This window comes from Priapulus caudatus, unplaced genomic scaffold (assembly GCF_000485595.1).
Source record: "Priapulus caudatus unplaced genomic scaffold, Priapulus_caudatus-5.0.1 Scaffold229, whole genome shotgun sequence".
NCBI classification, from domain to species: domain Eukaryota; kingdom Metazoa; phylum Priapulida; class Priapulimorpha; order Priapulimorphida; family Priapulidae; genus Priapulus; species Priapulus caudatus.
Genome location: NW_014577290.1, coordinates 124606 through 150937, shown reverse-complemented (window position 1 = coordinate 150937; position 26332 = coordinate 124606). Strand labels below are relative to the sequence as shown.

General features: G+C 40.8%; 2 protein-coding genes and 1 long non-coding RNA gene across 5 annotated transcripts in view; 1 reads left to right on the top strand and 2 right to left on the bottom strand.

Moving 5' to 3' along the window:
• On the top strand, positions 1-15155 carry LOC106807704 (CCR4-NOT transcription complex subunit 11-like). Of its 2 annotated transcripts, none has more exons than XM_014810136.1 (12): positions 1-68; positions 7988-8093; positions 8209-8343; positions 9796-9927; positions 10212-10265; positions 10454-10566; positions 10793-10925; positions 12449-12655; positions 12776-12855; positions 13113-13182; positions 13398-13553; positions 14167-15155. In XM_014810136.1, exons 1-12 carry the CDS (start codon positions 31-33, stop codon positions 14320-14322), a joined length of 1380 nt encoding a protein of 459 aa, XP_014665622.1. In that variant the 5' UTR covers positions 1-30; the 3' UTR covers positions 14323-15155. The 2 variants fall into 2 exon arrangements, with proteins under 2 accessions (XP_014665622.1, XP_014665623.1); XM_014810137.1 differs by lacking the exon at positions 1-68 and adding an exon at positions 115-133.
• The window catches only part of LOC106807703, a 12700-nt gene continuing 1523 nt past the window's right edge, over positions 15156-26332 (bottom strand). For both annotated transcript variants that reach the window (XM_014810133.1, XM_014810135.1), the window contains exons 2-13: positions 24086-25478; positions 23750-23835; positions 23437-23544; positions 23115-23204; positions 22436-22620; positions 21928-22120; positions 21331-21511; positions 20788-20961; positions 20390-20569; positions 20072-20218; positions 16039-16232; positions 15156-15880 (exon numbers count right to left, since the gene is read on the bottom strand). In XM_014810133.1, the coding sequence (XP_014665619.1) occupies positions 15548-15880; positions 16039-16232; positions 20072-20218; positions 20390-20569; positions 20788-20961; positions 21331-21511; positions 21928-22120; positions 22436-22620; positions 23115-23204; positions 23437-23544; positions 23750-23835; positions 24086-25328 (3114 nt within the window). In that variant the 5' untranslated portion in view covers positions 25329-25478 and the 3' untranslated portion in view covers positions 15156-15547. The remainder of the gene's footprint in view (positions 15881-16038; positions 16233-20071; positions 20219-20389; positions 20570-20787; positions 20962-21330; positions 21512-21927; positions 22121-22435; positions 22621-23114; positions 23205-23436; positions 23545-23749; positions 23836-24085; positions 25479-26332) is intronic.
• On the bottom strand, positions 16518-17206 carry LOC106807708. The gene is made up of 2 exons (XR_001393697.1): positions 16984-17206; positions 16518-16861 (listed from the first exon to the last, which is right to left on the bottom strand). It is a non-coding gene; the product is annotated as an uncharacterized LOC106807708 (long non-coding RNA).

Here is a 26332-nt window from a genome sequence, read left to right as displayed (position 1 = left end):
ACGGAAATTACGGCGGATGCCACTAGCATAATGGCGCTTTCTCCGCAAGAGTTGTCTTCTCTTTTGAGGTGAATAACACAATTTATTATTTACACTTATATCTGCTGTCGAAATCATGGTAACATAAATGCAGGTAGCAATGTAATAAGCTGTCTTTCTGTGCTACAGTATACCCTCCCCCGATTAATTCTGCCCCTACATCGCACACGCGCGCACCCACGCACGCACACACTGCCACAGGTCCTACTACTAGTAGTAGTATATAGTCAATGGCCGCGTGTGTGCTGTGCGTGCGGACTTGTTCTTGCTGCCAGTGCCTATAATCTATATCCAACACGAGCCCCAATGCGAGCGCCGAAGGTGTGAGACCTTCGGTGCTCGCATTGTGGGTTCGTGTTAGATATATAGGGACCTGTGGCAGTGCGCACGGACTGGTAGTCACAGGCACTTGGAACGTCTCAGTAAAAAAAATTAATGGTAAATAAACACGAAATGTACCAGTCTTAACGTTTCTCTACTGTATTTCATCTATAATCACCTGTAAATGCCGGTCAAATGCTCATGTGCAACACACAAGTACACCGCACGCCCGCCCTGTGCTGCGTGCACAAACAACATGAATAAGACTAAGAGAGCAGGTAGGAAAGCGGGATTGAAAAATTTGTTTGTTGAAAAATTGGGTCGGAAGGTGTGAGACCGAAGGTGCGACACCTTCGGTGCTCACATTGTGGGTTCGTGTTGGATATAGGGACCTGTGCGCACGCTCTGGCAGTCACAGGCACTTGGAACGTCTCAATAAAAATCATGTGCAACACAAGTACACCGCACGCCCGCCCTGTGCTGTGTGCACAAACAACATGAATAAGAGAGCAGGTAGGAAAGCGGGATTGAAAAATTCGTTCGACGCTCGCTTCATTTCACACGATCACAGAACGAAAACACATCCAACAGCTCCCATCTTGGTATCTATGTGTACATAAATGTTCACTTGTTCGAATTATAACTCTGGCCTTTGTTCTTACCTACTCCCGCCAGAGATGTTTCGTGAAATCCTGCAGAAAATGTTCTCTCCGTGAAAATGTATAGAGGACGAGATCTTTGTTTATACATGAGTAATGGGGCGCATTGCATGCCGGGATGAGCTGGTGCCGGCTTCCGAGCTTTGTTTCGAGGCCCGCCAAGCCAAGCACAATGCGCGCGGGCATGACGTCACGCGCACATGACTACATCGATCGATCGAAAGTAGCGCCGTTAGGGATTTTCGGATGATACATCCTCTACATTTTCACGGAGAGAACATTTCCTGCAGGATTTCAGGATGCGCAGCCACCAACGGTTGCCTGTGGCTGTGCCTGTCTCGGTTTGTGTAACATTCGAGCGGTTGTCGGCAAGTTAGGCACCATGGTGTTATACCGGTATGTATTTATATGTGTGTGTGCATGCATGGGTGTGCTGTAGTGAGAGTGTGTTGAGGGTAGATCTGATCTTGCTGCCAGGCAATAATGTTTTGATGCAACAGTCAAGGCTTGGCAAATGGCAATCTTACAACACAATGTGATCCAGGGGAAAAAATACACGGGGGCGGCGGGCGATTTCGCCCCCGAAATGCCAAAAAGAGCCCCCGAAAATACGATATCGGGGGCGACCCCAAAAGCAAAAGTCGCCCTGGAAATCGATTGTCCAGGTCGGTCCCGCGCCTTGCCGATCTCGCTCGGCCTCTGCCGCTAGCGGCAGCCGGCTGCGGCAGCGCGTTCCACGGCGCGGGTAAGAAATTTCCTAGTACGGTGTGCTGTCAAGTGTTTATCATTAAGCATGCATGTGATGTATTGCATTCGAATCAAGCGGCGGCGCCGGCCGCCCGCGCGTATACTATCGTGATGGTGAAACAGACGCGAGTGTGCGCGTGCTTGCGTGTGTGCCTCCGCGCGCGTGCTACGTGCGTCGCGATGCTGCCGCAGGGCAGTGCTTGCGTGTGTGCCTCGCCGCGTGCGTGCGTGCGCGTTCGGTGGTGCGTGCCGGTCGTGCCTGTCGTGTGCCGGATCGTTGCCTGCGTGCGGCTTTGCTTCGTCGTGTTCTGCGCGCACTGCGTGCGTGCGTGCCTGCGCGCGTGCGTGCCCTGCATGCGTCGCAGTGGTGTGTGCGGGATGTGCCTGCGGGCGTGCCTACGTAGACCACGTAAGGACCACGACCCGTAGGATTATAGAACGCGTATCCATGGAAAATTCCTAATGAAATTACACGTATATATTTTTTCCCCTGCCGCACACTTCGTGTGTCATCTTCGCCGATTGTAGCTTTTTTGTCAAGTCGCCGAAAGAGAGTCTTGTGCTGCCGCCTCTCTCATAGTCAGCAATTGCCAACCCTCTAAATTTTATAGTGAATTAGTCCACGCTGAAAACAATCAGGTGCCCCCCCCCCCCTACTTGACATCAATGCCACCCCTGCATGCAGGCACGTACGCCCCAGCGGTCGATGTGCACAGGCCTTCACACGTGATCCTCGCGGAGCCGCTTTTCTACAAACCGCCTGAGCTTCCAGGCGCCCTTAGCGGCTTGGACCCCAAGCCGCCAAAGAGACTTCGCGTTATAAACAATCGATCCTCCTAGCTCGTCACAGGCGGACATGTCCACTAATTTGCGGCTATAGCCGTAATAGTTCTGGTGTTTAGCTGACACCTTGATGTATTCACTATTCAACGCGTGCATTTGTGGTCGTGACTTTGTGAGTTGTGTTATCATGTTAGTCTGTCAGTCTGTCATGAATAACTGTCTTGAATATTGACTGTTGTGTCTGTGTGGTCTGTGTGTGTCTGAATGTCGTGTGTGTGTCGTGACGCTTGCTGTGCGTGCTGTGACTGATGCTGTATCGCGTGTTAGCCGTGGTGTGTGGCCACTGTGTGCGCGCCCCCACGATGGTGTATTGAGCTACTGTGCTTGTGTGCTTACATTCGAGCGAAAACAGCCCTGGAAAAAAAGTTTAGCCACTGAGAAAGGTGGAAAGAGCCCTGCGAAATGAAAGGGCTAGCCCCCGAAATTTTGGGGGGTTTGCAATAAGCGACCCGCAAGAAAAAATTAATTTATTTCACTGATGTGGATCACCAGCTGTACACTGTTGATGACTCCAGCATAAACACACTTGTTGATAGCCAGATACATATGACAAAGCTATTACTCGCAATGAATGACACTTTAAAAACAGATTCAATTGCGAGATTTTTGCGTCAGAAAAACTAAATTATGCTGAATATAGATCTCACCTGACAGCGAAAAAATCACTGATTACACCAACATTCAAACACCATTATTTTATCGCAGTTATAGCTAGTGTTGTCATCGGTTGTAATTTCGTTAACGATCATCGGTTACCAATCGGTACTCGGAGCGCTGGTGTGAATGCCTGCGTGTGCGTAAACGTCGTGCTGGCATTGCTAGGTGTGGCATTATGTGCTGTTTAGCCCTGTTTACTGTTTGTATTTGACCACTGTTTACGACTGTGTGTATAATACATTGCTGATTCTCACACATTTATTTTTTATTGATGGAAATTGATTTATGCGATTTGATAAACCAAAGCGCCTTGGTTCGAGCCACTGTCAACGAATGAATCGAGATCTAATCGATATGATCGTGACATCACTATGTTAGCATTAGAAAATTTGATTTGACACACATCATACCAGCAATAACATTTTTTTTCGAGTCACTACTTTCAAAATTCACAAATTGGCGCTTCAAAAACAGCGAACATAATTTAAACAAAGGGGCCATCTGTTTGTCGTGTGTAAGTATTCTCGCTGGCGCGTACGCAACGAGTATTGCATCCATTTCTCTCTCCGTCTTCGTTATAGTCCCTAGGACTTTTGAGCTAATATTTATGAGGTTTACAACTTACACTCTTGGTTTGTGTTTACGCCTCTATGCACCTGCTGTGTTTATCATCTAACCAAAAATATCTCCGGGTGCGATTGTTTGCATACTGTACCTTGGTTGACGTTCTCGCGTTACCGCCGAGAAAGTGCGAGACATGACAAGCGAAAATCAACAGGAACTGCCAAAATGTAATCCGTGCATGATTTTGTCTTTGCATGCGGTTCTAAGACATTTATGTTATTTCAAACAATTACTGACTTTTTTTTTACTCAAACAACAACGGGTACGCATCATGAGCATGTGAGAATAAACACTAGTAAAAAACGCTTGAAAACACACCTCGCACATGATCGCTTTAAACTGCTGAAAATCGAGTTTTCAACCGCGAACGACGTTGTCAGCAATGGTAGTGTTGTTAAAGAGATCAGTTGTGCTTAAAACTTCATATAGTTTCATCAATAAAGTCCAATGGACTGTACCGAAAAATTGGGAATTGGGATTGATCAAATTGATAGATCAACAGTGGATTGCAGCAGAAAAGTAAAATTTTACAATTAAGTAAAGGAGAAAACAAGAGAATTCTAGTATGCAATGACAGAAAACAAAAAAGCTAAACTTGAATAGATCCTTCGAAAATGACACAACGAAAGCCATGGTCATATTCAGATGATAGAGTACAAGGAATGGGTTTTATCAAACGTGGGAATACCAATTTTCATATGACTCATGGGTAGAAATAAGGAAGAAAAAGAGATGGTCCACAGCGCACCATCTAGGTTTGAAATTTAGATGGTTCCTAAATTTTAGAGCGTCCTCCTTTAACATGTTCCAATTGTTCTCAATGGGCAAAGCATAGAAAGCTTTACCGTTTAAAATGCGGCGACCAAAATATTCCAATGGGTCTCGTCGGATTCTATTGACTTGAAAATCTGTATGCCGTCTCCTGATAAAATATTTGATGGCCCCGGACCATCGATTATTTCGACCCCTGCATGATAAATTGTGTAAAAGGGTTGGACTACTGTTTTCGTAACATAACAAAGATCCTTTTACTAGTAATATATGCCAGTGCTCGAAATAAGCGCTTGTCCGGTTGTCCGAGACAACCAGAATTTGCCGCCGGACAACCTAACCAGTCTGAAGACATTGTCGGTGGACAACCAAGAAACCCTATCCCTATCCCTAACTCTAAACCGACTCGGCTATCTTATATACGCGTGGGTACCCAATTAATCTATGGTGACTCTAGCCTTTTGCTTTCAATGTTTTGCATCTGAACTGACAATCAATCCCAACCAACTAGTGTAGGCTAGCTGCGCCAATAATGTTCAGTCTTATACTTCAAATCCAAGTGTTTTCTAGCTCATCAAGAATCTTAATCATGTGAATTAAATCGCTGTGAATAACATAAAAATATGGACAGGCTGCTATTTCCAACACTGGTATATGTCAGCGTTTTCTGATTTATGGAGGCCTGAACATCGGATTTGGAACAGCAAACCAGCAAGTTCCAAAATTGCTGGGGGAGGACCCCCATACCCCCCCCCCGCATTTTTTCACCCCCTCTGCCTGGGAGAATCTCGCTAGACACCTAAACAAACATTACATATTAGGAGCCAGGAACACATGGAACAAAAATGCGCTCGCCCAAACAAAGTTTCTGAAAGAGCTGAGAGGTTAGAGCAGACGCTAGGTGTGTGGAGAGGGAGGCGGAGCGATCGCGTTGCGAGCCAGTAAAATTTAAGGCACCACACTATTTTGCGAGGTTCGCTGGTTTCTTGGCCCCCTTGCTTAAAAAATCCTGAGGCTACGCCACTGTTTTTGTGTGATTTCTGATCATTATTATTAATGTGAGATTGAAAATAAGAAGATTTTGGGGATATTTTTATGGAGACAAAGCCAGAAATTCAGGTTGAGCGACAAACCCGATTTGATTGCCTGGTGTGTTGTCAGCAGGCAACCACATTTTTTTTCTTATTTCGAGCACTGTATGCTATTGTATATTCCCATTTAAAGAAAGTAATGTCACACTTGTCTATAGTATGATTCTGTTACATTCTTATTTCATAAACTAATACTCATGGATCCTTCATGTATACAGGGTCACTTCAGATACATATTTTTGTCTTTCCTCAAATCTATTTAATGTTTCTTTTTTTCACCTACCTTAAAATTTCTTTACTTGTATTTTATGTGCTTGTGACACTTTGTGTCTTCCAATCACAGTCTAGCGCCCCCTTATTCTGTCTAAATTTTAAGTACATACCATTTCGCCACGGAATCGCCGCATCTCACGAACTTAGGCGCATTCTGCCTAGGCGTACGACGGTTTCCTACGATAGAGTTTGGGCCAAAAAACGAAATAACACGCCGTTTTTCTTTTTTCTTAGACCGCACTACCTACGTACTTTTGTTGCATTTTAGCATCTCCGCTAATAAGAACTAAGCCCCGCTTCCTTCGTTTGAATGGCATTGAATGGTGCAGTCACTGACGATGACCGGTTCCTCATTCCACGCCTGTTTTCTTTTCGTAAATAATTGAAATGCCGGCGATGCATTTCGAATCGAACACGGAAAATTTTCTGCATTTTCACTTGCCTGTCGGAAGGTGAACGAGTGCGCATTCATTGAACAATCTCAATAAAACAACACAATGTTCGGAGGGCTAATCGCAGCTATGTTTACATGCCCACAGCGCCAATCAAAATCCCATTGGATGTTTTATCAGTAAATATGGGAATTTTCAATAAAAAAATGCGCGACTGTTTTTATATGTATTTACCACAATTACGGTATAGAAACTATAGGTTATTTTTCACTGATTTCTCGTATACTGTCTTGGAGTTATTTATTGCTGCTTTCAATGCCTTTCCGTAGGTCTTTCTGCGTGCATTATTATTTTGCGCAGGCAACTCATTTTGGAAATCTCCAACATTATTTATTCTTCCTATAGTTTAAGTAGTCCATTCTACTTCACTGATTAATTTAGGGAAAGGCAAGGTCAACTGTGCATTCGCTAGTAATTTTACTCTTGCTTCTATAGTGATGATTTCCATAATTGTTGCTCTTGCTGCCACGATAATATTTCCCTCGTCATGAACCTTACATTTTTTAAGTTCGGAACTCTTATATATCCGTTTACCTCCTATATCATTAATTAAATCCCCTTAGGTATGATATTTGGATTGCATTTTTTTAATACTTGGTTGCCTATTAAATTCTCTATTTTTATTTGGTTCTGTGAATGTTATAACATTGTATTCTGTTTTGTTCATATTAAAATTCGAAGCTTTTTTGATTTCAGCTATCTGACAGAGAATGGACTGACCAATTTTTGATTACGGTTATATCATCTACCCAATTCACTAGCAATATCGTTCAAATATATAATCCTTGTCATCTTCTAAAAACGACAGACCATACGCCTGACGCTGTCGCGAGACGTGCGCGAGGCCATCGAATTTGACGCACCAGTCTCCACTGCCGGCAGCCGCTTCACTACATTAGAACATCCCCGCGTCGCGTGCGATATCCCGGGAACTGCGGTCTAATAGGATCCACAGCAAAGCTGTGCCACGCAATCTTGTATCGTGTCTCTCTGGATCGAGAAACGTTATAATAACCGGAGATAGGCCCAATGGGGCAAGATTATGTTTTTTTACTGCTGGCATGCCCTTTACAGTGTGTGTGAGCAATTTGCATTAGTGCAATATAATATTAAAGTACTTTAAATAAAAATTCACACAGTTATCTTTTTCTACTAAGTACATTAATTGTAATGGTACACACTGCTTCTCTGCTTAGCACTCAGCAAAAAGAGATAGAGTGTGGGAAAACTTCCCGTCAGGGCATACAGTCGTAAAAATCTGCTTCAAATAAAATTGTGCAATAAGAACTGCCAAAAACTGGACCGAGCCAGATTCCTGGAGTGGGTTTCTACTCATGTGGATTTAAAACCCTTGAGTCCAGTATAAAATAAAGTAACCGAACAAACAAACAAACATTATTATAAAAATGATTGACTGGGGTGCAGGGGTATTTTAGTCATGTTTCTTTCTATACTGTAGATATTGGTAATTGTTTGATTGAGATGTTGTATGTTTTAAACTTCTTTCTAGCATACTATCTGAAGAGGCTTGTGAAATTCAGCCTTTTGACATAATGGGAGCTAATTTCCACCAGTATTTCCAGAAAGTTGACCACTTCAAACTTGGTATGAGTATGGTAAGTGTAAATAAAACAGTAAATTCTCATCCTGGTTGAATCACAGTCAATGTAATGTTATTTATTACATGTCAAATTCACAGACACATTTAAATCCTGTCGCATCTTATCACAGGTTCTCTTGCTACAACAACCAGATCTCCTTCCTCATCCAACACAGAGACTAACTGCAATATTTCTGCTACATGAGATGTACAAGGGTGAGCCAATAGGCTCAACACCATTTGCACAAGTTTTTGTATTTTTGATGGTACGTATTTGCATAAAAATCACATGGAGCATCAGTTTCAAAAATAGGAATTCATAATTGTTATAGATTAGTTTATATATTTATAGGGTTCTTCCCAGGCCCTAAACGCATGCCATGTCCTTGAAAACTGAAGGTGGTTTGTGAATTGTGACATAACATAAATCCTTTGACATGCCTTAATTTCCAGCTGTGTTTAATTTTGACAATCCTAGCAAAGCCATGCTGTTTTCATAGCTTGATTCATATATATTCAAACTGATCAAGTATACCTGTGTGTTAGGGGGCACTTACGACACATAATTGACTCCATTTGGTACAACCCCTCCCAGGCCCTCTGCCACCATCCCTAAACTGCATGCCTTTTGAAATCCCTATATATATATATACTAGCTGGGCTACCCGGCGATGCCCGGGATTTTTTGGGGGTTACTGCTTTTCTGCTATTTCATGCGTTTTTGTTGTATGCCTTGCCGTTTCGGCATTTCATGCGAATTGCCTTGATTGAAGCCTGACTTATGTTGAGCGCTATAGGCATTCTGTTCTTAGGATGTCGCTCTTGACTTTTCTGCTGCAGTGTATAGTCAGAGCGCTAGGATTGCTTGTTAATTGTTAACTTTTCTGCTGCGCTTAGTATTTTTTTGGGGGGAAATCTGTTGTTTGTTTTTTCGCCTTATTTTGGCGTTTTTGCTGCATAATTGTTTTTGGCCTAAATGGTCGTCTTCATGCTGATGAGAACTATACCTCACGGCGCTGACCTCTTAGTGGTCTCAAAGAAGACAGACAGACAGCATAGATCCGACGATTCTATTGTAGGAGATAAATACGAAAATCGAAAATACGAAAGTGCCTAGTGTCCTGCGAAAAAAATAAGGTGGCCCATTCTATTTGACAACCCCGGGTTAAGAAAACCCTAACCCTAACCAAACTCACGACATGGGTGTGTAAACGCTTACTTGTACCAAAATAAGCTCAGCAAGTTTATGTGCATTATTATCCTGTTCTCTTGTTCTTGTCTCTTCTCTTATAGTTCTCTAATTTATTAATGAACAAAAATAGTCGACATAACAGCTAGAAAAATAGCTGGTCACAAAATGCAAATTAACATGCCAGTCGATGGATGAGCAGTGAACGGCGATTGAATTAGTAGCAAGGAGTACATTATAACATATGTTATATGTAGCTCCTTGATTAGTAGGAGGGTATATAGCGCCACCTCGCGACATCTCTAAAATAATAAATAATTTTACATTGTAATTTAAAGTGTTTATTTGTGTATTTTTTTTTTTTTGGATCTTGCCTGTTTGGTCGTCGCGATATGCTGATTAAGAATATATATGGTGTTGGGGGTGAGCTCTTACGGGGGGGGGGGAGAAGATAGACAGAAGGACAGACACAAAAACAGGCTCGCCCTTTATGTAAGAGATAACTTAAAGTACCTTGCTTTTTTTCTAGAATCCTCCAGATGATGTGACTGGTAAAGGAAAGAGGTTGGAGTTTGCTGGTGCCCTGCCAAGGATATCTATGTCTGAAAAGGCATTTCTTTCTCAAATAATCGCAAATTACAATGGACCACTAGTGAGAGACGTACGTTTGCTTAAAATATTTAATAAAATCTGTGTTCTTTTGATCCACATGAATGATTACTGTTTAAATTATTATATTTGCCTAATGGTTTTGAGTCACCATACTGCCATTATTACATTTGTATAATGTCATTAAATGTTAGCTTAATGAGAAACATTTGGCAAGTGTGTATTGCAATATTGAGCTTTTAATATGGGCAAATTTTTATTATTTGCATATTACACATTTTAAGTATTGGTACTAGTCATGTAACAATGTTTGAAATTTTTGTTCCATTTGAATAGCTCTTGAGAAAAACGCCAAGGCAAATACTTCAATTGGATCCATCAATAATACCTGTAAGTTTCTGATAAAATATGTAAGAATGTACACACTTGAACTGTTTATAATGTTTCAACTTAAAATACAACTGAAACACAACAGAATCTTGAAGTTTTCAACGTGCCTCTTTAAGCTAGTTTTTTATATAACATACAAAAGTTGTCTTAATTGTCAACATCCGTTTGCTGCGGTTGGTACATTTTAGGTTGCTGACATGAGTGGATTACAAGTGTCAATTGTTGAGCAGCAATCAGAGTTGCCAGCAGTCAGCAAATGTGGCATACCCACTGTGCTAGCAGATCCCGATTTTAGACATGGGTGAGTTCATGAACACATTAAAAGGGGCAAGTGTTTTGGTTCATGATCGATTATTGTCAACAGTAATCACATGCTTGATTGTAAAAGTTCATGAATGTTATGTGCTAGAAGTGAGAGAGATATTTGCTGTTGTTAGGTGTGTATGCTCAGCATTTGCTTATGATATGCTGGTTTTGCTGTGTGTGATGTTTGTCATAATCATTAAATATATATTTGCTTCTTGTAGACTGTTTCTTGATACTGGCATAATGCACAAGACAATAGAAACAATACTTTCTCCTGAAAGCAAGGTCACAGAGGGGTGCATTAAGCCAGAGTTTCTTAGACTTGCACCACCACTACATGTTAGTGATGATGAGGTAGGTAAATTAAGGAAGATTGCAAACCTTGTAGAAATCAGGTCATACTTATATAACTTGATAATGTGCTGATTGGGAACTTAATATTTTTTGGTAGTGATTGTACGTAGTGTTTAGCTCATCTAACATAGTCAGATGCAGCTTGTAGAATCGCATGGGTGTGCGTCCGTCCGTGCGTGCGTCTGTCAACAGTTGGGCACAAATCTAAACGGCTCGACGTACGGATTCGAAAGTCGGGACGTGGGGGGGGGGTAATCCGAAAACGAGTTGGGATGTTGAAGGTGGAGGTCAAAGGTCAATAGGTGTAAAAGAAGGGGGAACATTCCATCCTTAACTTAAGGTATAGGGAGGAAATGCAGAATTGCGGCACAAATCTAAACGGCTCGACCTAGGCTCGTGATAGTTGGTGTATAGCATCATGGTAGGAAAAACCATCACTGTGCCGAAATTGGAGGTCACAGGTCAAAGGTCAATGGGGCACAGGGCAGATTTTAGACATTTTCTGAGGACATGGTCTGACGGAGCGATTGAAAAACCTTTTTGTTTCAGCGGTGACCTAGCATTTTTATGGCTTTATTGAAAGGACCATGAAATGTACTTTCCGCTGACATGCGAAGAGTAAGTGTCGGATAACCTTTTGACCCTCAAGAGGACGGTTAAACATGGATTTGTTTCTCTCAACTGCGTTGGCGAGTACCTGTGGGTGTGGAAAGCTCCCATTTTACAGTGAAATTCCACACTTAACTCTTACTTGAACAACGCTTACTTACGAGATAATGACATGACTTATATATATAAGATTATGTAGTGTACATTATGAATAGTTGGAATACAGTCACTAGCACTCAAATAATTACCCAGGAGTGAGGCTGCGGATTTCCCAGACTTAATTTTCTCATCAAATTTTGGCACCAATATAGACGCAAGTGTGTACGTTCTTGAGCTTATTCGGTCCACTAATCACTGGCCTACCTTGTACTGAAATTGGTTTAGAGATATTTGCTATCGTATTGCTGTTAATTGTAATCTTGCACGAGCTGCTCTGCCTCTGGTTGTATCAACCATTGAGCTATTTTTAACGAGCCAGATGTGCCTCGCAAGGGGTTTAATGTACCTTATTAACTGACACCATAGAACGCACGTTATGTATAGTAATAATATGGTAATTATTTGCTCCTGCTTTTTGCAATTTGTCGTCACTGACAGCTGCCATTGCTGCAATGCTATTGCTGACCAATCGCCTTTGATAGCGGCCTGCCATCTATCGGAATTTTATTACACTAGTTTGAAGTGTTTTTTTTTTTTGGGTTAGAAATGAACGTATGTATAGGATGTCTTGCTATGCACAAATGAATTTATCAGCAGAACACCAGACACCAGATGAGCCCTGTCGCTCTGCGGCACTTGTTTTGATATTACTGTCCAGACTACGATCTCATAGAGTGTTTTCTGTGTGTAAGGCAGAGGATAATTAATTAAAATATCTTTAATGTGGTGGGTGCCATACATTGATTTATTGACAGATGATCTGGATGATTCCTGTAGACAATGACCACCAGGTAGCATGGGATTCCACTATGTGTGTTGCAACTTCAGCTGGAATGGAGGCAAAACGGCTTATGTCAAAGGCATTCAAAGGTCCCCTCACTTTGCAGCAGCAACAGCAATTATTGGGTGAACTAGAGAGAGACCCAAAACTTGTGTACCATATTGGTCTAACTCCGGCAAAGGTACGTCGTATGTGAAATTTATGGAAGAAATTTTAGGGAATATAGGGAAGAATTGGTTTTATACTGTTTAAGATTTCCAAGAGTTTATGTCTGTACCAGTCCTTTGGTTTGTTTTAATAGTTGCCAGACTTGGTAGAAAACAACCCACTGGTGGCTATTGAGGTGCTGCTTAAGCTGATGCAGTCTAGCCAAATAACAGAGTACGTATAAATAAAAATACAAAACTCATTCTTTCAATATCACTTTATAGTAATTGCTGTAAATGGAGAGAATTCTAACATTACAACATGAGTAATTCATGAATTTATTGAAAAAATAGTGCTGTGGTAGTACAGTCCTAATGACTCTCGTTTCTTATTGTGCAACCAGGTGTTAATAAAAAATGTGGTTGCATAAAAAAATCTTCTTAACAATAGAGGTTATTATTAATAAACACTGATCATGCTTATCTACACAGGTATTTCTCCGTTTTGGTGAATATGGAGATGTCATTGCATTCCATGGAAGTTGTCAATAGGCTTACAACAGTATGTGCTATATATCAGTTTAACTACACTAAAGCTAAGCTGTTATTTTTACATGAGAAAAGCTATATAGCTGTTAGCTAAAAAAATTCATTTCATAGAGGCAGTTTCAGTATTCTATAGGTTTATCATTATTTAAAATAGTAATATATAGTAATGCCTCTGAATTTTCCTAAGATGTTGGATGTTTTCGATATAGCTTTGGGATCTGCTTACAGGCTGTAGATCTACCACAAGAATTCGTTCATCTTTACATCTCAAATTGCATATCTACATGTGAACAGATGAAGGATAGGTACATGCAGAACCGACTCGTGCGTCTCGTCTGTGTCTTTCTACAAAGCCTTATTAGAAACAAAATCATTGACGTCAAGGTAATTGTGCCTGTGTTATTATTCGGAGAAAATACTGCAACAGATAATCTGTCATGTCCAACGTCATAATTTCATGAACTGTGTTAATATATAGTTGCCTGTATGTGAGGAGGTATAATCTTCCTCAACAGCAGTGACTATAACTTGTCATTTAACTTGTCTATAACTTAGTTCAGAATCTGTATCGGATATAAAAAGAACAATATTTTAACTTGGCTTCACACACTTGTGTTGATGCAATATCCTGGGTTATTTAGACTTACTGCTCGGTGTTGCTAGATGTGTTTTATTGTGTATGTCTTTTGAGGTATGAAATATTGTACCATGACAATGTAATAATATCATGAAGCTATTATCACGGGGGAAAATATCCAAGGACTATGATGTAGATATGTCATGAATAATCCATGTTGTATACCTTCAGTTACTAAGCCATTTCCTTGCCAGGAATATCATTCGATGCCAAACGTCGAATAATTCTGGTTGCACATCGAATTATTTATACCTCTATCAGTTTATCCATTGGGCAGCTGCATTTTTATGCATGTATAAAGGCAATAGTGCAGTTAAAAATTAATGACATTGAATGAAGTGTTTGCTACTTGTCTTACAGGACCTGTTTATTGAGGTGCAGGCGTTCTGTATAGAGTTCAGTCGGATCAGAGAGGCAGCAGGGTTGTTCCGCTTACTAAAGACCCTTGACATTGGTGAATCTGCTACTGCAAGCAGTCCAGCCAATAATAGCTCAACAAATAATGGAAAAGCGTAGTATGTTACCATCGATCAAGTGACGACAATTTCTGTGTATGATTTGTTGTGACTATGTGATAAAATTTAATGCTAAATTGATACTTTTGAATGTGGCACTGTAAACATAATCAAATGGTGTATCTAATGTAGTGTGTGTTAAAAACTATTGCAATTCGTAATTCGTATTATTCTTGCAGTGGAATTTGTAAATATAAGGACTCCACTAGACATAATAAATGCTTTTTGCAATGTTGCTGCATTTAATTTATAGTTGGAAATATACAGATGCTGACAATTTCCACCCTTTTATTCATATAATGTTAAATATGTCAGGCCATAAGTGTATAGTCTTACTATAATATGAGATCCATTGCCATATTAGTGGTAGGGAGCCACTGATATATCTCCTGCTTGTGAGCTTATCTATGTTGAAAAAATACATTTGATCTCATTTCATTATTCCCAGTATTGCTTCATTCTTAATATTTCTTTGGGAAATCACACCTGTTGTTTATATTAACGTGCATAGCCGTTTTGCTGAAAACATGCCACCTAGAAAACAGTTGACTGGTTACCTGACACATTTGTTTTGTTCAAACAAGCAGTAGTAGTTCTATGCTAAAACAAGCTATACTTTAATATTCGTTGTTGCCTCTATGAAATTGGGGAGTGTGTTGTTTTGGTAATATTATACACTTACATAGAACACGGACAGAATGTTTATCTAATGGTCAGAAAAGGACATGTATGTATTTACTATCAACAGGATACTGGAATTTCATGCTGTACGAGTTTGATAATGTGCGTGCTGAAATGTGTAAATAGCGTACAAAAAATAAAAACTCAGGAATATCTCCGTTCTCTGCAATTTTATTTAATCGGGACCCTCAAAATGTACATTTCATTAACCATGACTGTCTGTGCTATTTATTGGCAATATATAACACTGCATTATTCTGTCTAATAAGCTTTATAAAAGCCACAAGTGACAGCTGTGACTAAAAACTTGCAACATTTACCTAGTTTGATCGTCACATATATAAATGTACACATATACATCTCTTCAACATTTCGTCATCATGCCTAATATAACAATGAGCAGGTTTATAATAAAATAAATTATAACCTTTAATGTCAATCTCTGCCATGGTGAAACAATACGTGTATATATGATATACACAATATAGCTTGCACACACGCATTCCACCATTTAAAAAATACAAAACTTCTATTAGCTGACGCTTCTATTCTACATCCAATTCCTGTATCAGGTTAATAGACGACCCTGTGAAATCACTTGCATTCTCGTTTAGTATGCTGGTGCTGAGAGATGAGCCTAGATCATTTGCCATTAGCAGCTCTGGTGATAAGGTCCGACTAGCACTAGACACGACACACAGCGCTGATTGGCTGATCACTATATCCAGCGGCTGACTTTGGCTGACAATTTCTCGCGTTGAAGCAACATCAACCTGGCTCCCTACAGCGCCCAATGCGAGTACAGACTGTGTTGTACTAGATGGCGGCAGTGCGCCCTCCACTAGTATATCACATGGAGTTAGCAGAGGAGGGTCATCCTGGAAAATGAAACCACGAGGGAATTCAGAAAAAGCCTACACCTGAAAGTCACTCTGTTAACACTTGTATGGATTATAAGCTACTTCTTGCATCTGCAACGTCTTGCAAACAAACACCACAGAGAAACGTAGGAAAGACAATAGTAGCTATTCTGCACCTGTAGCAACTGAGTCTGAAAGCTGATACTGGGAGGTGGTAACACAATGTCACTGGTTGTCACACTGCTGTCGCTGCTAATGCTCAGTGGACGCTTCCTACGTCGACGCACTCTGTCACACAGGATCGTAGTTGCCAGCACATCTGTCCGTGCAGATCCCTCTCTGAGTGGCAACAAAGTTTCACCAGTTGAATCTGCAATAAAATGATTAAACATGTTAAACGCCAGCTAGTATACCATTGCTCCATCATGGTATCCCTCAAGTGGTGCTTCAACTGCACACAGCAGCTGCACTTTATTAAGTTTATACCCCGTGCTATCATCATTCAGTGTACACTAGCCTGGGAGACTATACCTCTGAGCCACAGCCAATAGATATAGGTTGTGTAGCCTACACGGAAGAACAGTGCACCAGATAGCTTGCGTATTTGCGTAAATACGCATGAATTTCATACAAATACGCATGTAATTTTCAAAGGTATGCGTATAGATACGCTTGTGTTTTAATAAATACGTACATGAGAAAACAAACAGATCGTATCAGTACGCTAACCTTCCATCTACTCCCGTATCGGCTCGACTCTCTCGCTAATAGACTGGTAGCTTGGTCGCGGTGCCCCACTCATTAAGTTCGCTATGGCTGCTGTGTGTCAGTACGTGAACCAGTCTATCTACTATCTATCGTGACTGGTTCCTGTGTGTAGTTTATTTTACAAAGCTCTGAAGTTAGAATTGGTGTTGCGACTGGAACGCAGTCTACTCGACCTTCCCGGAATTAATTCCAAATAAGGAAAGTCGAACGTGTGTGATCTAAGCTTGTTGACTATTGGTCCATTATATTTGATTAGCCAATTAGAATTCAGTTTACTCCGCGGTAATAAAAACGCACGTTGCCATCGTCTGCAGAAACAAACATGAAGTCTACACGCTGTAAGTACCTCAAACTAATGAGGTTGTAAAGGCAAGATATGTTAATATTCTGGTCGATACTCATACTAAGAAAATATGATGAGTACTGCCAACAAGGAGTACTCATAGGGATCTTGCCGATACTCATACATAAAAAAAATGGTGAGTAAATACTCATCAACGCCAAAAATTATCTGGAGCACTGGAAGAAGTTTAGTGGCTAAATGATGACGATGAGGTTATTTATAGGGCGTGTTTGTTTGGTCGGATCCACGGATCTCGATCCACTGGATCTCGATCCACTGGATCCGTGGATCTGACTGTTTGTTTGGTCGGATCCACCGAACCCAACCCTGCTAGCGAGGTGGATTCGAATGGGAATCCAATATGGCGGCCCGCGCCTCAGACAATCACAGCTTGTCCTTTGTTATGAACCATCCCGTGATAGGTCACAGCGAAACGCTAACCGTTGAAAGTGAGTTCGCGTTTGTTTGGGTTAGGGTTCGATCCAGTGGATTGAGATCCATGGATTCGACCAAACAAACACGCCCATAGTGAAGCTGGTGTAGGTTATTTCACAGAGCAGAAATCTGTAAATGAGCATTTAAATTCAATAATGTGTAAGATGACTGTAAGACCTTATTAGACTATATATTACCATTGTACGATGTAAGTGTCCTAGAGAGACAAAACTGGATTCCATACATAGAGCTAAGGGTATAGAGAAACCCCATTCTCTTCCCTCCTCCACATCATCCACATTCCTTTGCCCCCTTATTATTCTCTACCTTCCCCCCTCCTATTCTTCATACCACTTCTCCACCTCCTCCCTAATCTGCCACCCTCATCCATATTCTCCATCCCCTTCCATGACCTTGTCTCCCCTTCCTCTCTTCCATTTCTTTCTTCGCCCTACCCTTCCCCATGTTTTACACCCTTTTCTTTTTCCCATTACTTCTCTCCTTCCTCTGCACTCCTCTTTCTACTACAGCTCCTCCACCTTCCTAGCCCTTCTCACCATGCTCTCCTCTATCTTCTCCCTACCCCTTCACACCCCACGTCCACCTTTTAAGCCCTCTGCCACTTTTAGCAACTTGTGGAGATTTATAAAAGGGGTGAAACGTTTTGTCAGAAAGCAGGAAATACACGAGACAGAAGCATAACAGAGTATGACATTATAAAAAAAATACAGGGCATTAATATACATTTAGCCATGAATAAAAACAAATTTGTATGCATTCACGTCTGATCATACATTATATATTTTACATGGTAAAAACTAACAAGTGCCGCCGTGCGACAGGGCTCATCTGATGTCTGGTGTTCTACTGATAAATGCATTTGTGCATAGCAAGATGTATTTTAGTCTGAGAGGTGTTGACAGATGTGCTGAAACATGGGAAGGTATGTGAATGGTATCATAAAGGTTGTACAATTGGGGGTGGAATAGACATTTGCTATACCAGAGGCGTGGGAGGTCGATTGTTAGCATATTTGGTTATCGAACTGTGTCGTGATATTGCGCGTGTACTATTAAGTGTGAAGACCATTGGGCAGAAATTGGCCCATTCTGTACGTCCATCTAACTTTGTATAAAGGTGGTTGCATTTGCCGGCCGGGACTACTAAGGAAACGGCATTATTGGAACAGAATGGATCGACTACTTTTGTATTTTTGTATTGCCGAAGAATGCCGTTTTGTTAGTACATAACGTGCTATAGAGTAGTTATTCCTGGGTAAGAAATACCCAAGTGTGACTTTGAAGTGAAATGAAGAACTTTACAATGCATGAATACTGGACAGGGTTACAAATCGATTTGTTTGTGTGGAGGACGTGCCGATGGATTTTCATTGGTAGGTTTGACGATTCATTTCTGCAATTACTTATCTCAAGATTGGTTAAACTGAAGTTAAAAAAGTAATTCCTGCCCCTTTGAGCGCAATAAATTTTACCTATCCTGCCGGGACATTCTTCTCGCTCTGTTCCGATAGCTGGCGTGCATACTGACTAGGTGCAGGGAATATATAATTAGAACTAGTTGCTACATTCGTTTAGCCCATGCAATTACTATCAGTCACCCACCTGCGAGGTATTTATAGTTGGCCTGAATCAAAAACATACATTTGCGTAAGTGCTATTGACATTGTATTCCCAATGTACAGAATCTCATATAGAGAATGAAGTTCATATATGATTTAAGGCGCGTAAACGTTGTTCAAGTAAGTTTTACATGCAGAATTTCACTGTGAAATTTAAGTCTTCCATGATCACACAAGTACCATCAAACACAGTTCAGTCATTTGTTAACAGTCAACAAATCAATGTTTAACCCTCCTCTTGAGGGTCAAAAGGTTATCAGACACTTACTCTTCGCACATCAGCGGAAAGTACATTTCATGGTTCTTTCAATAAAGTGATAAAAATGGTAGGTCAGCGCTGAAACAAAAAAGTTTCACTCGGTCCGTTAGACCATGTCCTCAGAAAATGTCTGATATCTGACCTTTCCCCCACTGCCCTTTGACCTCCAATTTCGCGCTGGTGATGGGTTTCCTCCCCATCACACTATACATCGAATATTAAGAGCGTAGGTCGAGCCGTTGAGATTTGTGCCGCAATTCCGAATTTCCTCCTATACCTTAAGTTAAGGGAGAAATATTCCCCCTCCATTGACACATCTTGACCTTTGACCCTTGACCCCCAAATTCGACATCCCGAGTCCTTTTTGCGATCCCCCCCCCCCCGACGTCCCGAATATCAAGACGAGTCGAGCGGTTAAGATTTGTGCCATAACTGTTGACGGACGCACGCACGGACGCAGGGACGAGTGGATGCTCATGCGATTCTACAAGATCTGACTATGTCAGATGAGCTAAAAATAGTCACCCAAGTTTATAGAATTGCCACCTGTCCATAAAGACCACCACTGACATTACCCTTAAGTGACATACAGGTTTGACAAAATATGTGTGAATGTGCATTTGTTGTGCATGCACATGACACACTTTAAAAGCACCAAAATACATATAACACACTACATGCACTATGACATTATCACAATGTTTTGCTTGGATGATATAGTTTTATATGCTAACTATGGGACAAAGCAAGATATACTATATATACCTATCTCGGTGAATGCTGTTGTCTGGTGACCGATGCTAGTCAGATGAGACTCAGTGAGGTCTGCAGGCACCACAAACTGTGTGACAACATTATTTCCAACGAGCTGGGTTGACATCTCTTGTAGGCCTGGCGATGGACTTGTGGATGCTGTGAGGAAAACATTTCATTCAAATAAGACATTTGGAAAAATTGGAGAACTAATACAATATCTGATATTAATAAACTACTGTATACACGTCGTATATCTGAACATCAATGGCGATTTAGTGATGTGACAAATTACACCTAACTAAAAAAACAATTTGCAAACAGTGGAACCTGTTTCAGTAATGAATTGTGTTGCACTCGTGATATTGGCCACAGTAGGTTTAACATCTTCAAGTATGTTTTCGCCATTTGTTTGTATGCCTTCATCTTCTTGTGATAACTGAGTCAAATTTTCCAGTGTTGGCATCTCCTCTGTTGATACGTATGCAAGAAAGTCAAGCTGCTGAATATCTGTAAAATTAAGTATGTACACTTACTGTTAACTACAAGACATGAAAAAAAACCTAAAACCTAAATAATCTTTCAATACGTGATCACATTACAACGAAAGTGTCTATTAAGCAAGCAACACATTGCCAAATTTATCGGTAAAAGAAATACTTATAGAATACTCTATCCATTACTAATCCTTCTAAGATCTGATAGCTGTGAGATTCATCGTTACTTACCAACTTCCGAGTGCAGTTTTGAAACATGAACCTTGAGGCTACTCTGTGTACTATACTTCTTGTCGCATCCATCTACAGGGCAGTGGTAGACTACCCTGTAGTGCAGGTCTGCAGCACTGTGCTTCTTCAGATGTGCATAGAGGCTCTGCCGTGCCGTGAAACGAGCCTGGCACTCTGTTAAACAACAGTGATGCAATAATCAATCATCATCAGAATGAAAAGGAGAGACAATAGAAAAAAATAGCAGTCAAACAATGTGTGGTTCGGTCATGGCCGGCGTGTTAAGCCGAGTACAATGCATAGTATTGTTAGCATATATAGTTGTATTTCGGTAATCAACGTAAGCAGTAACTAATGACCAGAGGCCGACTGACAGAAACAAAATTAGTCAACATGAACTTTTCCTTGGAAGGTGTTGAGAGAATTTTGTTTTGTGACGATATGAGGAAATTTTACAGGATTTTTCAATGTCGTAGACTTCATTAACATTAAGTTAATGTTAAGATTTATTTTGTTTCTGACAACAGGCTCAGTAAAACTTACGTTCAAATCGGCAAACGAACGGCCGTTCCCCTGTGTGCGTGTTAACATGTGCTTTTAGGTGTTCTGCACGCATGAATCTTTTGGTGCAGTTCTCATGCGGACAGAGATAGTTACGCTCTTGTGAGTGCGACTTCATGTGTCTTGTCAGTTTACTGGCACTTGTAAACGACCATCCACAACCCTATACCACAAAATATAAACAAGTCACTACAAGATGGCCAACGTGGATATAGATTACAGCATTTTTTGCTATTAAAACATATGTAAAACATGGATTAAAACCTCCTCCACCTGTTTGAAATCCTACCCTGATTTATCGTCATAAAAATATGTAAATAAGAAACATTATTTTAGGCAATTGTACTTATTATTATTATGGAAAACAAAAATTTCTCATGTGCAGGCTGGACGTGAATTCTGGTTTCACCATTTATTTCTATGCAAATACTACCCTTTCTTTTGCAATCCCCCTTAATTACTGTGAGAGGTAACACAGACAGTTAATAATCACATCGTTCATGTTTTAATGCAATTGTTTGTACTACTAACCCTTCTGACTGTCAGCCCTTCAGAAACTACTGCTCACACTAACAATACCTCTTCGCCACAAATGTAAGGCCTTTCTCCTGTGTGACTACGCAAATGCTGCTTCAATCTGCACTCCTTGTCAAACTCCTTGCCACAGCCTTCTACCGGACAGATCTTGGGCATGCGTGAGTTGTGACTCCGCAGGTGGGAAGCCAGGGAATTGCTGCAGTAAAAGCCTCGGTCGCAGCCTGGCTCTGGGCACCTAGCAACGAAGACAGAATATGGAACATAGAACGTTGGTTAATAATAGAGATAGATATCAGATGTCATGTCATGCTGTGTATTATAAAACATGCACTTGTCAGGAAGGGGACAATACAAATAAATAAGAAACACCTGTACTTACAAATACTCTACCTGTCAGAAAACAGGGTTGAAATAGCATATTAATATGCAGATAATTCACAGCCATACATTAATGTTTAAATAATATAGTTGTAACTGACACTATTTACACATGTTAGTACAAGAAACTGGTGTTTGTGGATCGTAGCAATATTTCATAGCTTTGATTTACTGGTAAGGTCTCTCAACATCATCCTCATGCTCCTTTAGATGGAGGTCCAACTGCTTCTTGGTTGGAAATCGCTGTCTGCAGGTGCCTAGTGGACACTCATTCAGGCAGGGTCGGTAGTGGAGCCTCTTATGGGCGTTGAGGTTGTAAACAGTTGTAAATGTTCTGCTACAACCACCAATATCACACTGAAACAGCAAAACTGACCATGAGGAGTCGTCATCACATTGGTCACACGGGGCATCTATACCTGTCAATAATGGAAAATCTCCACGAGGGTTATAGTTTGTGGTCACATCTTATAGTGTAGATTAGCATTAATCTGGCTGTTAGGTGGCACGAATTCCAATGCTCGGTTGTAAAATATCAAAAACCAAACAGGTTTGTAACGCTAAGACAAATACACAGGGAGTCAAAATAAAACCTTAACTGGTTAAAACTAATAACCTTGTCAATAGAGATTTCATACTGGCTGATGCAGTTTAAAAATCAGGACAAATTGTGTAGACATAATGACAGTTTAGAGCGTTTTTTGTAATCATGATCGGCCATGTCATTCTGACAGTTATGGCTGTCTGACTCAGGGTAGACATTCATTAACTGATTGCTTACATGCTTGAGCAATACCTGCAGTTTGTCTTTTTGAACTGCACTCCCTCATAAGATTTAGTAATATACATACCACATACAATTTTGTACCCTTATGACATTCAAGGTGGCGTCGTAATTTGTACTGGGAAGGAAAGGACCAATCACAGCCATCCACTGTGCACTGAAAACAGAAGAGATATCTGATGTATATGATGACAAATAATGACAAATAGGAAGGAAAAGCTGTGCATGAAGTCTCAACTTGTTGATACATTTAGGTATGCACGAGCTGTTTACATATGTAATAAACAAAATAAAACATTAGGTGAGATCAATATATATTTATACTTCGTTTTAGTTAGACACAATTTCATGATATCTACAATAAAAATAATTTTCAAGTACAGTCTTACCTTGTGGGGTCTGTCATATGAGTGTGAAGTCATATGAATCCTAAACTTGTTGTCCTTTGTAAATACTTTTCGACAGTCAGGTAGAGGGCAGACGAATCTCTTCTTACTCTACATTGATATGCAAGTCAATTTTTAGTCAATTGAAATATGGGTGCATTTAAGAATAAATCTTACATTTCGTGGAGACAGAAAAACTTTAAAGCTTAAACCTATTAGCAACCCCTACAAACTGAAAAATTCTAAGACATGCAAACCATTACATTGAATATTAAAGCTTAATGTTAGCCTAACATGTGAAATGAATAATACAAACCACGGGTTCTGTATCACATTGATCACTAGGATCAGGATTAAATCGAAGCATAAGACGCTTTCCATCTTCGGTGACAATATAAAGCTCTGAAAACACATGTAATTGTTGAATATGAGAGGTGAGATGAAAGAAAACTGATTAGATATATGTATGTCAATTCTTGAAATTGTATAATGCACGGTACATGCAGTAACCCTATCATTTATTACTCATTTCAGCAGATATAAAGTTGGACGTTTTTCTATCAGTAGATCTTCAGTTAATCTTCGTCTTGTCGTATTATTACACCAGACACATGCGTAAAACTGCGATGAACTATTTTTCACAACACAGTACCTCTACTACATGTAGTAGTGGCCTGATGGTCGCTCTCCTCAACGGATAAAAGATGGCCATTAGCAACATCACCAAGCTCACTCTCTTTTTCCATCGTGGCGACCATGAGTGCAGCGTCGGCCGGTGAAACCATCACCTCCTGCTTGTCAGTTATCACTCCATCAAGCAATTCGCCATTTGCAGGTTTCAACTCAAGCGTTTTTCCACTAACATCTGCACTCGTAGTGCTGCAGATCAGTTGGTGGATCTTCTGCAGCTGATCCGGATTGATCACGATCTGAGTGATCTTCGTCGCATTGTCCGTCTTGACAAGAACTTTCCCGAGTGTGTAATTCGGAGCCTTCGTTGAGGCGTTCTTCCGGCAAACTGCCACTCGGTTGCGTGCTTTGCCTAGTAGCTTTTCTCCCGAGTCGCCAACGAGCTCCATTAGACTCATTTCATCAGCTTGTGCCTCCTTCGGCCCGACCGACTCTTCAAACTCAATGCCATTCTCCGGCATGCTCTCAAGCTCCTGAGGCGTCATGAGCGTGTTGTTCTTGTCCTCAAAGAGGTCCTTGAAGGGCATCATTGTCACACTGCCGCTGACAGGGTTAACTACTGTCAGAAAATCGTCTTCCGATGTAAACTCATCCCCTACCATGGCTGACAGCACTGCGTCACCCGATTCTACTCCGGCGACCGAGATGCTAAAGCTTGGATCAGATTGAGCTTGATCCGTCTGAACGCGTGTAGGATCCACATCTGTGGCCGCTGACGATATAATCGCCATTGCACTGCCTAGATCGGCTTCTGTTCTATACACTGTGACGGCATTAGCGGCACTGGCAGCATCTGGCAGGCTGACTCCATACTCACCCCTGGTGTGTTCATCTTCACTCTGCTGCCGACGAGGATAAACAACAATTTTTCTAAATCCTTTGCTTCTATTGTGTGTCAGAAGGCTGCGTGTTGGCCGCTTCAAGATACTTTGCTGGGACGTCTTTGGCTCTGAAATTGTAACTAGTGGAACTGTAATTTCAGAGCCTTGAGTTTCAACCTCATTTTCAGACAGAGATGTCAGTGGGGAATGTAATTCTGCCTCACCAACAGACATCTGCTCTACCTGCTCCCCACTCACTGTTCCAATTACAATATCACTTCCTTCTAACATCAATGGAGGGGTTGTTTGATGAGCTAGTGTATTAACACTGATCGAGCTAGCATCCACATATTTCAACCACAATGAGGGTTGCTGCCCATCCATGTTTTCTTTTGGTGTTGGTGCGACTCCTCAATTTCCATGAGCCATAGTATATCCAATAATATCTTGATGAACCAGAATGGAGCAATGGCAACATGTGTCGTCGAAATGTTTCAAAATCAGATACCATCCATTTTCTTTGTCTTTTTTAGCCTGTAAACGAATGCAAAAATAATACATAAAGACCAGTCTCCTTTGAATCTACTTTAAAATACAATCATAAAAATGATAAAATATAAAAATAACAACATAAATTATTTTGAATGATTTTGGTTTTTGATGTATTATTAATGTTGTGTGAAATTTAATTCATTCAAAACTGATACAGTTTGAAACAAAAATGTACTCGTAATACTATTTTATCTTGTCTCATATATTCGCCCATTATCATTTTGAGTCGGCAAATGTGAGATGGCCACCTGTTTATAATAGTTATACCAGCCTCCTCCGCTGCTGAATGATTTGCTCCAAGCACTATACAAAGTAGTCACCTTCACACGTTAATATCGCTTGTGGGGGTTCCAACAGCACATAGCAGCCAAGCCAAGCCCTACTCTGTTTAAAGTTTCTATGCCATGCTATTAACATTCAACACTCAATGTACATTAACCCAGCAAACTATTAACATGTGAGCCATAGGTGATAGTTAAACATTGTGCAGCCTGCTTAACGGATACTCAGTAGCTTACTGATAACAATGATATTTAATAATGAGAACTATGCTACTGATAATGGCCAAATGTTCACTTGTTCAAATTATCACTTATGCATTCAGTACAACTTACTTTACCTAGAGATTTATAGTAAATTTCTGCAGGAAACTTTTAATACATGGCAATGTAAATAGTAGCAACTGCCTGTTTATTATCCGAAAAATCCCTTAAGGCCGCCGCACACTAGAGCAATATAGCTAAGCAATCGGTCTCGCGAGTAATATGGCTTGCAAGTCATGTTTCCCGCACACTAGAGCAATATAGCTAAGCAATCGGTCTCGCGAGTAATATGGC

Bases quoted from the DNA above. Each gene is read 5' to 3' on its own strand.
- LOC106807704 (XM_014810136.1), top strand. From the start codon at position 31: ATGGCGCTTTCTCCGCAAGAGTTGTCTTCTCTTTTGAG. The intron at 8,344-9,795 runs GTACGTATTTGC...CTTTTTTTCTAG, and splicing joins AAGTTTTTGTATTTTTGATG to AATCCTCCAGATGATGTGAC. The intron at 10,567-10,792 runs GTGAGTTCATGA...TGCTTCTTGTAG, and splicing joins GATCCCGATTTTAGACATGG to ACTGTTTCTTGATACTGGCA.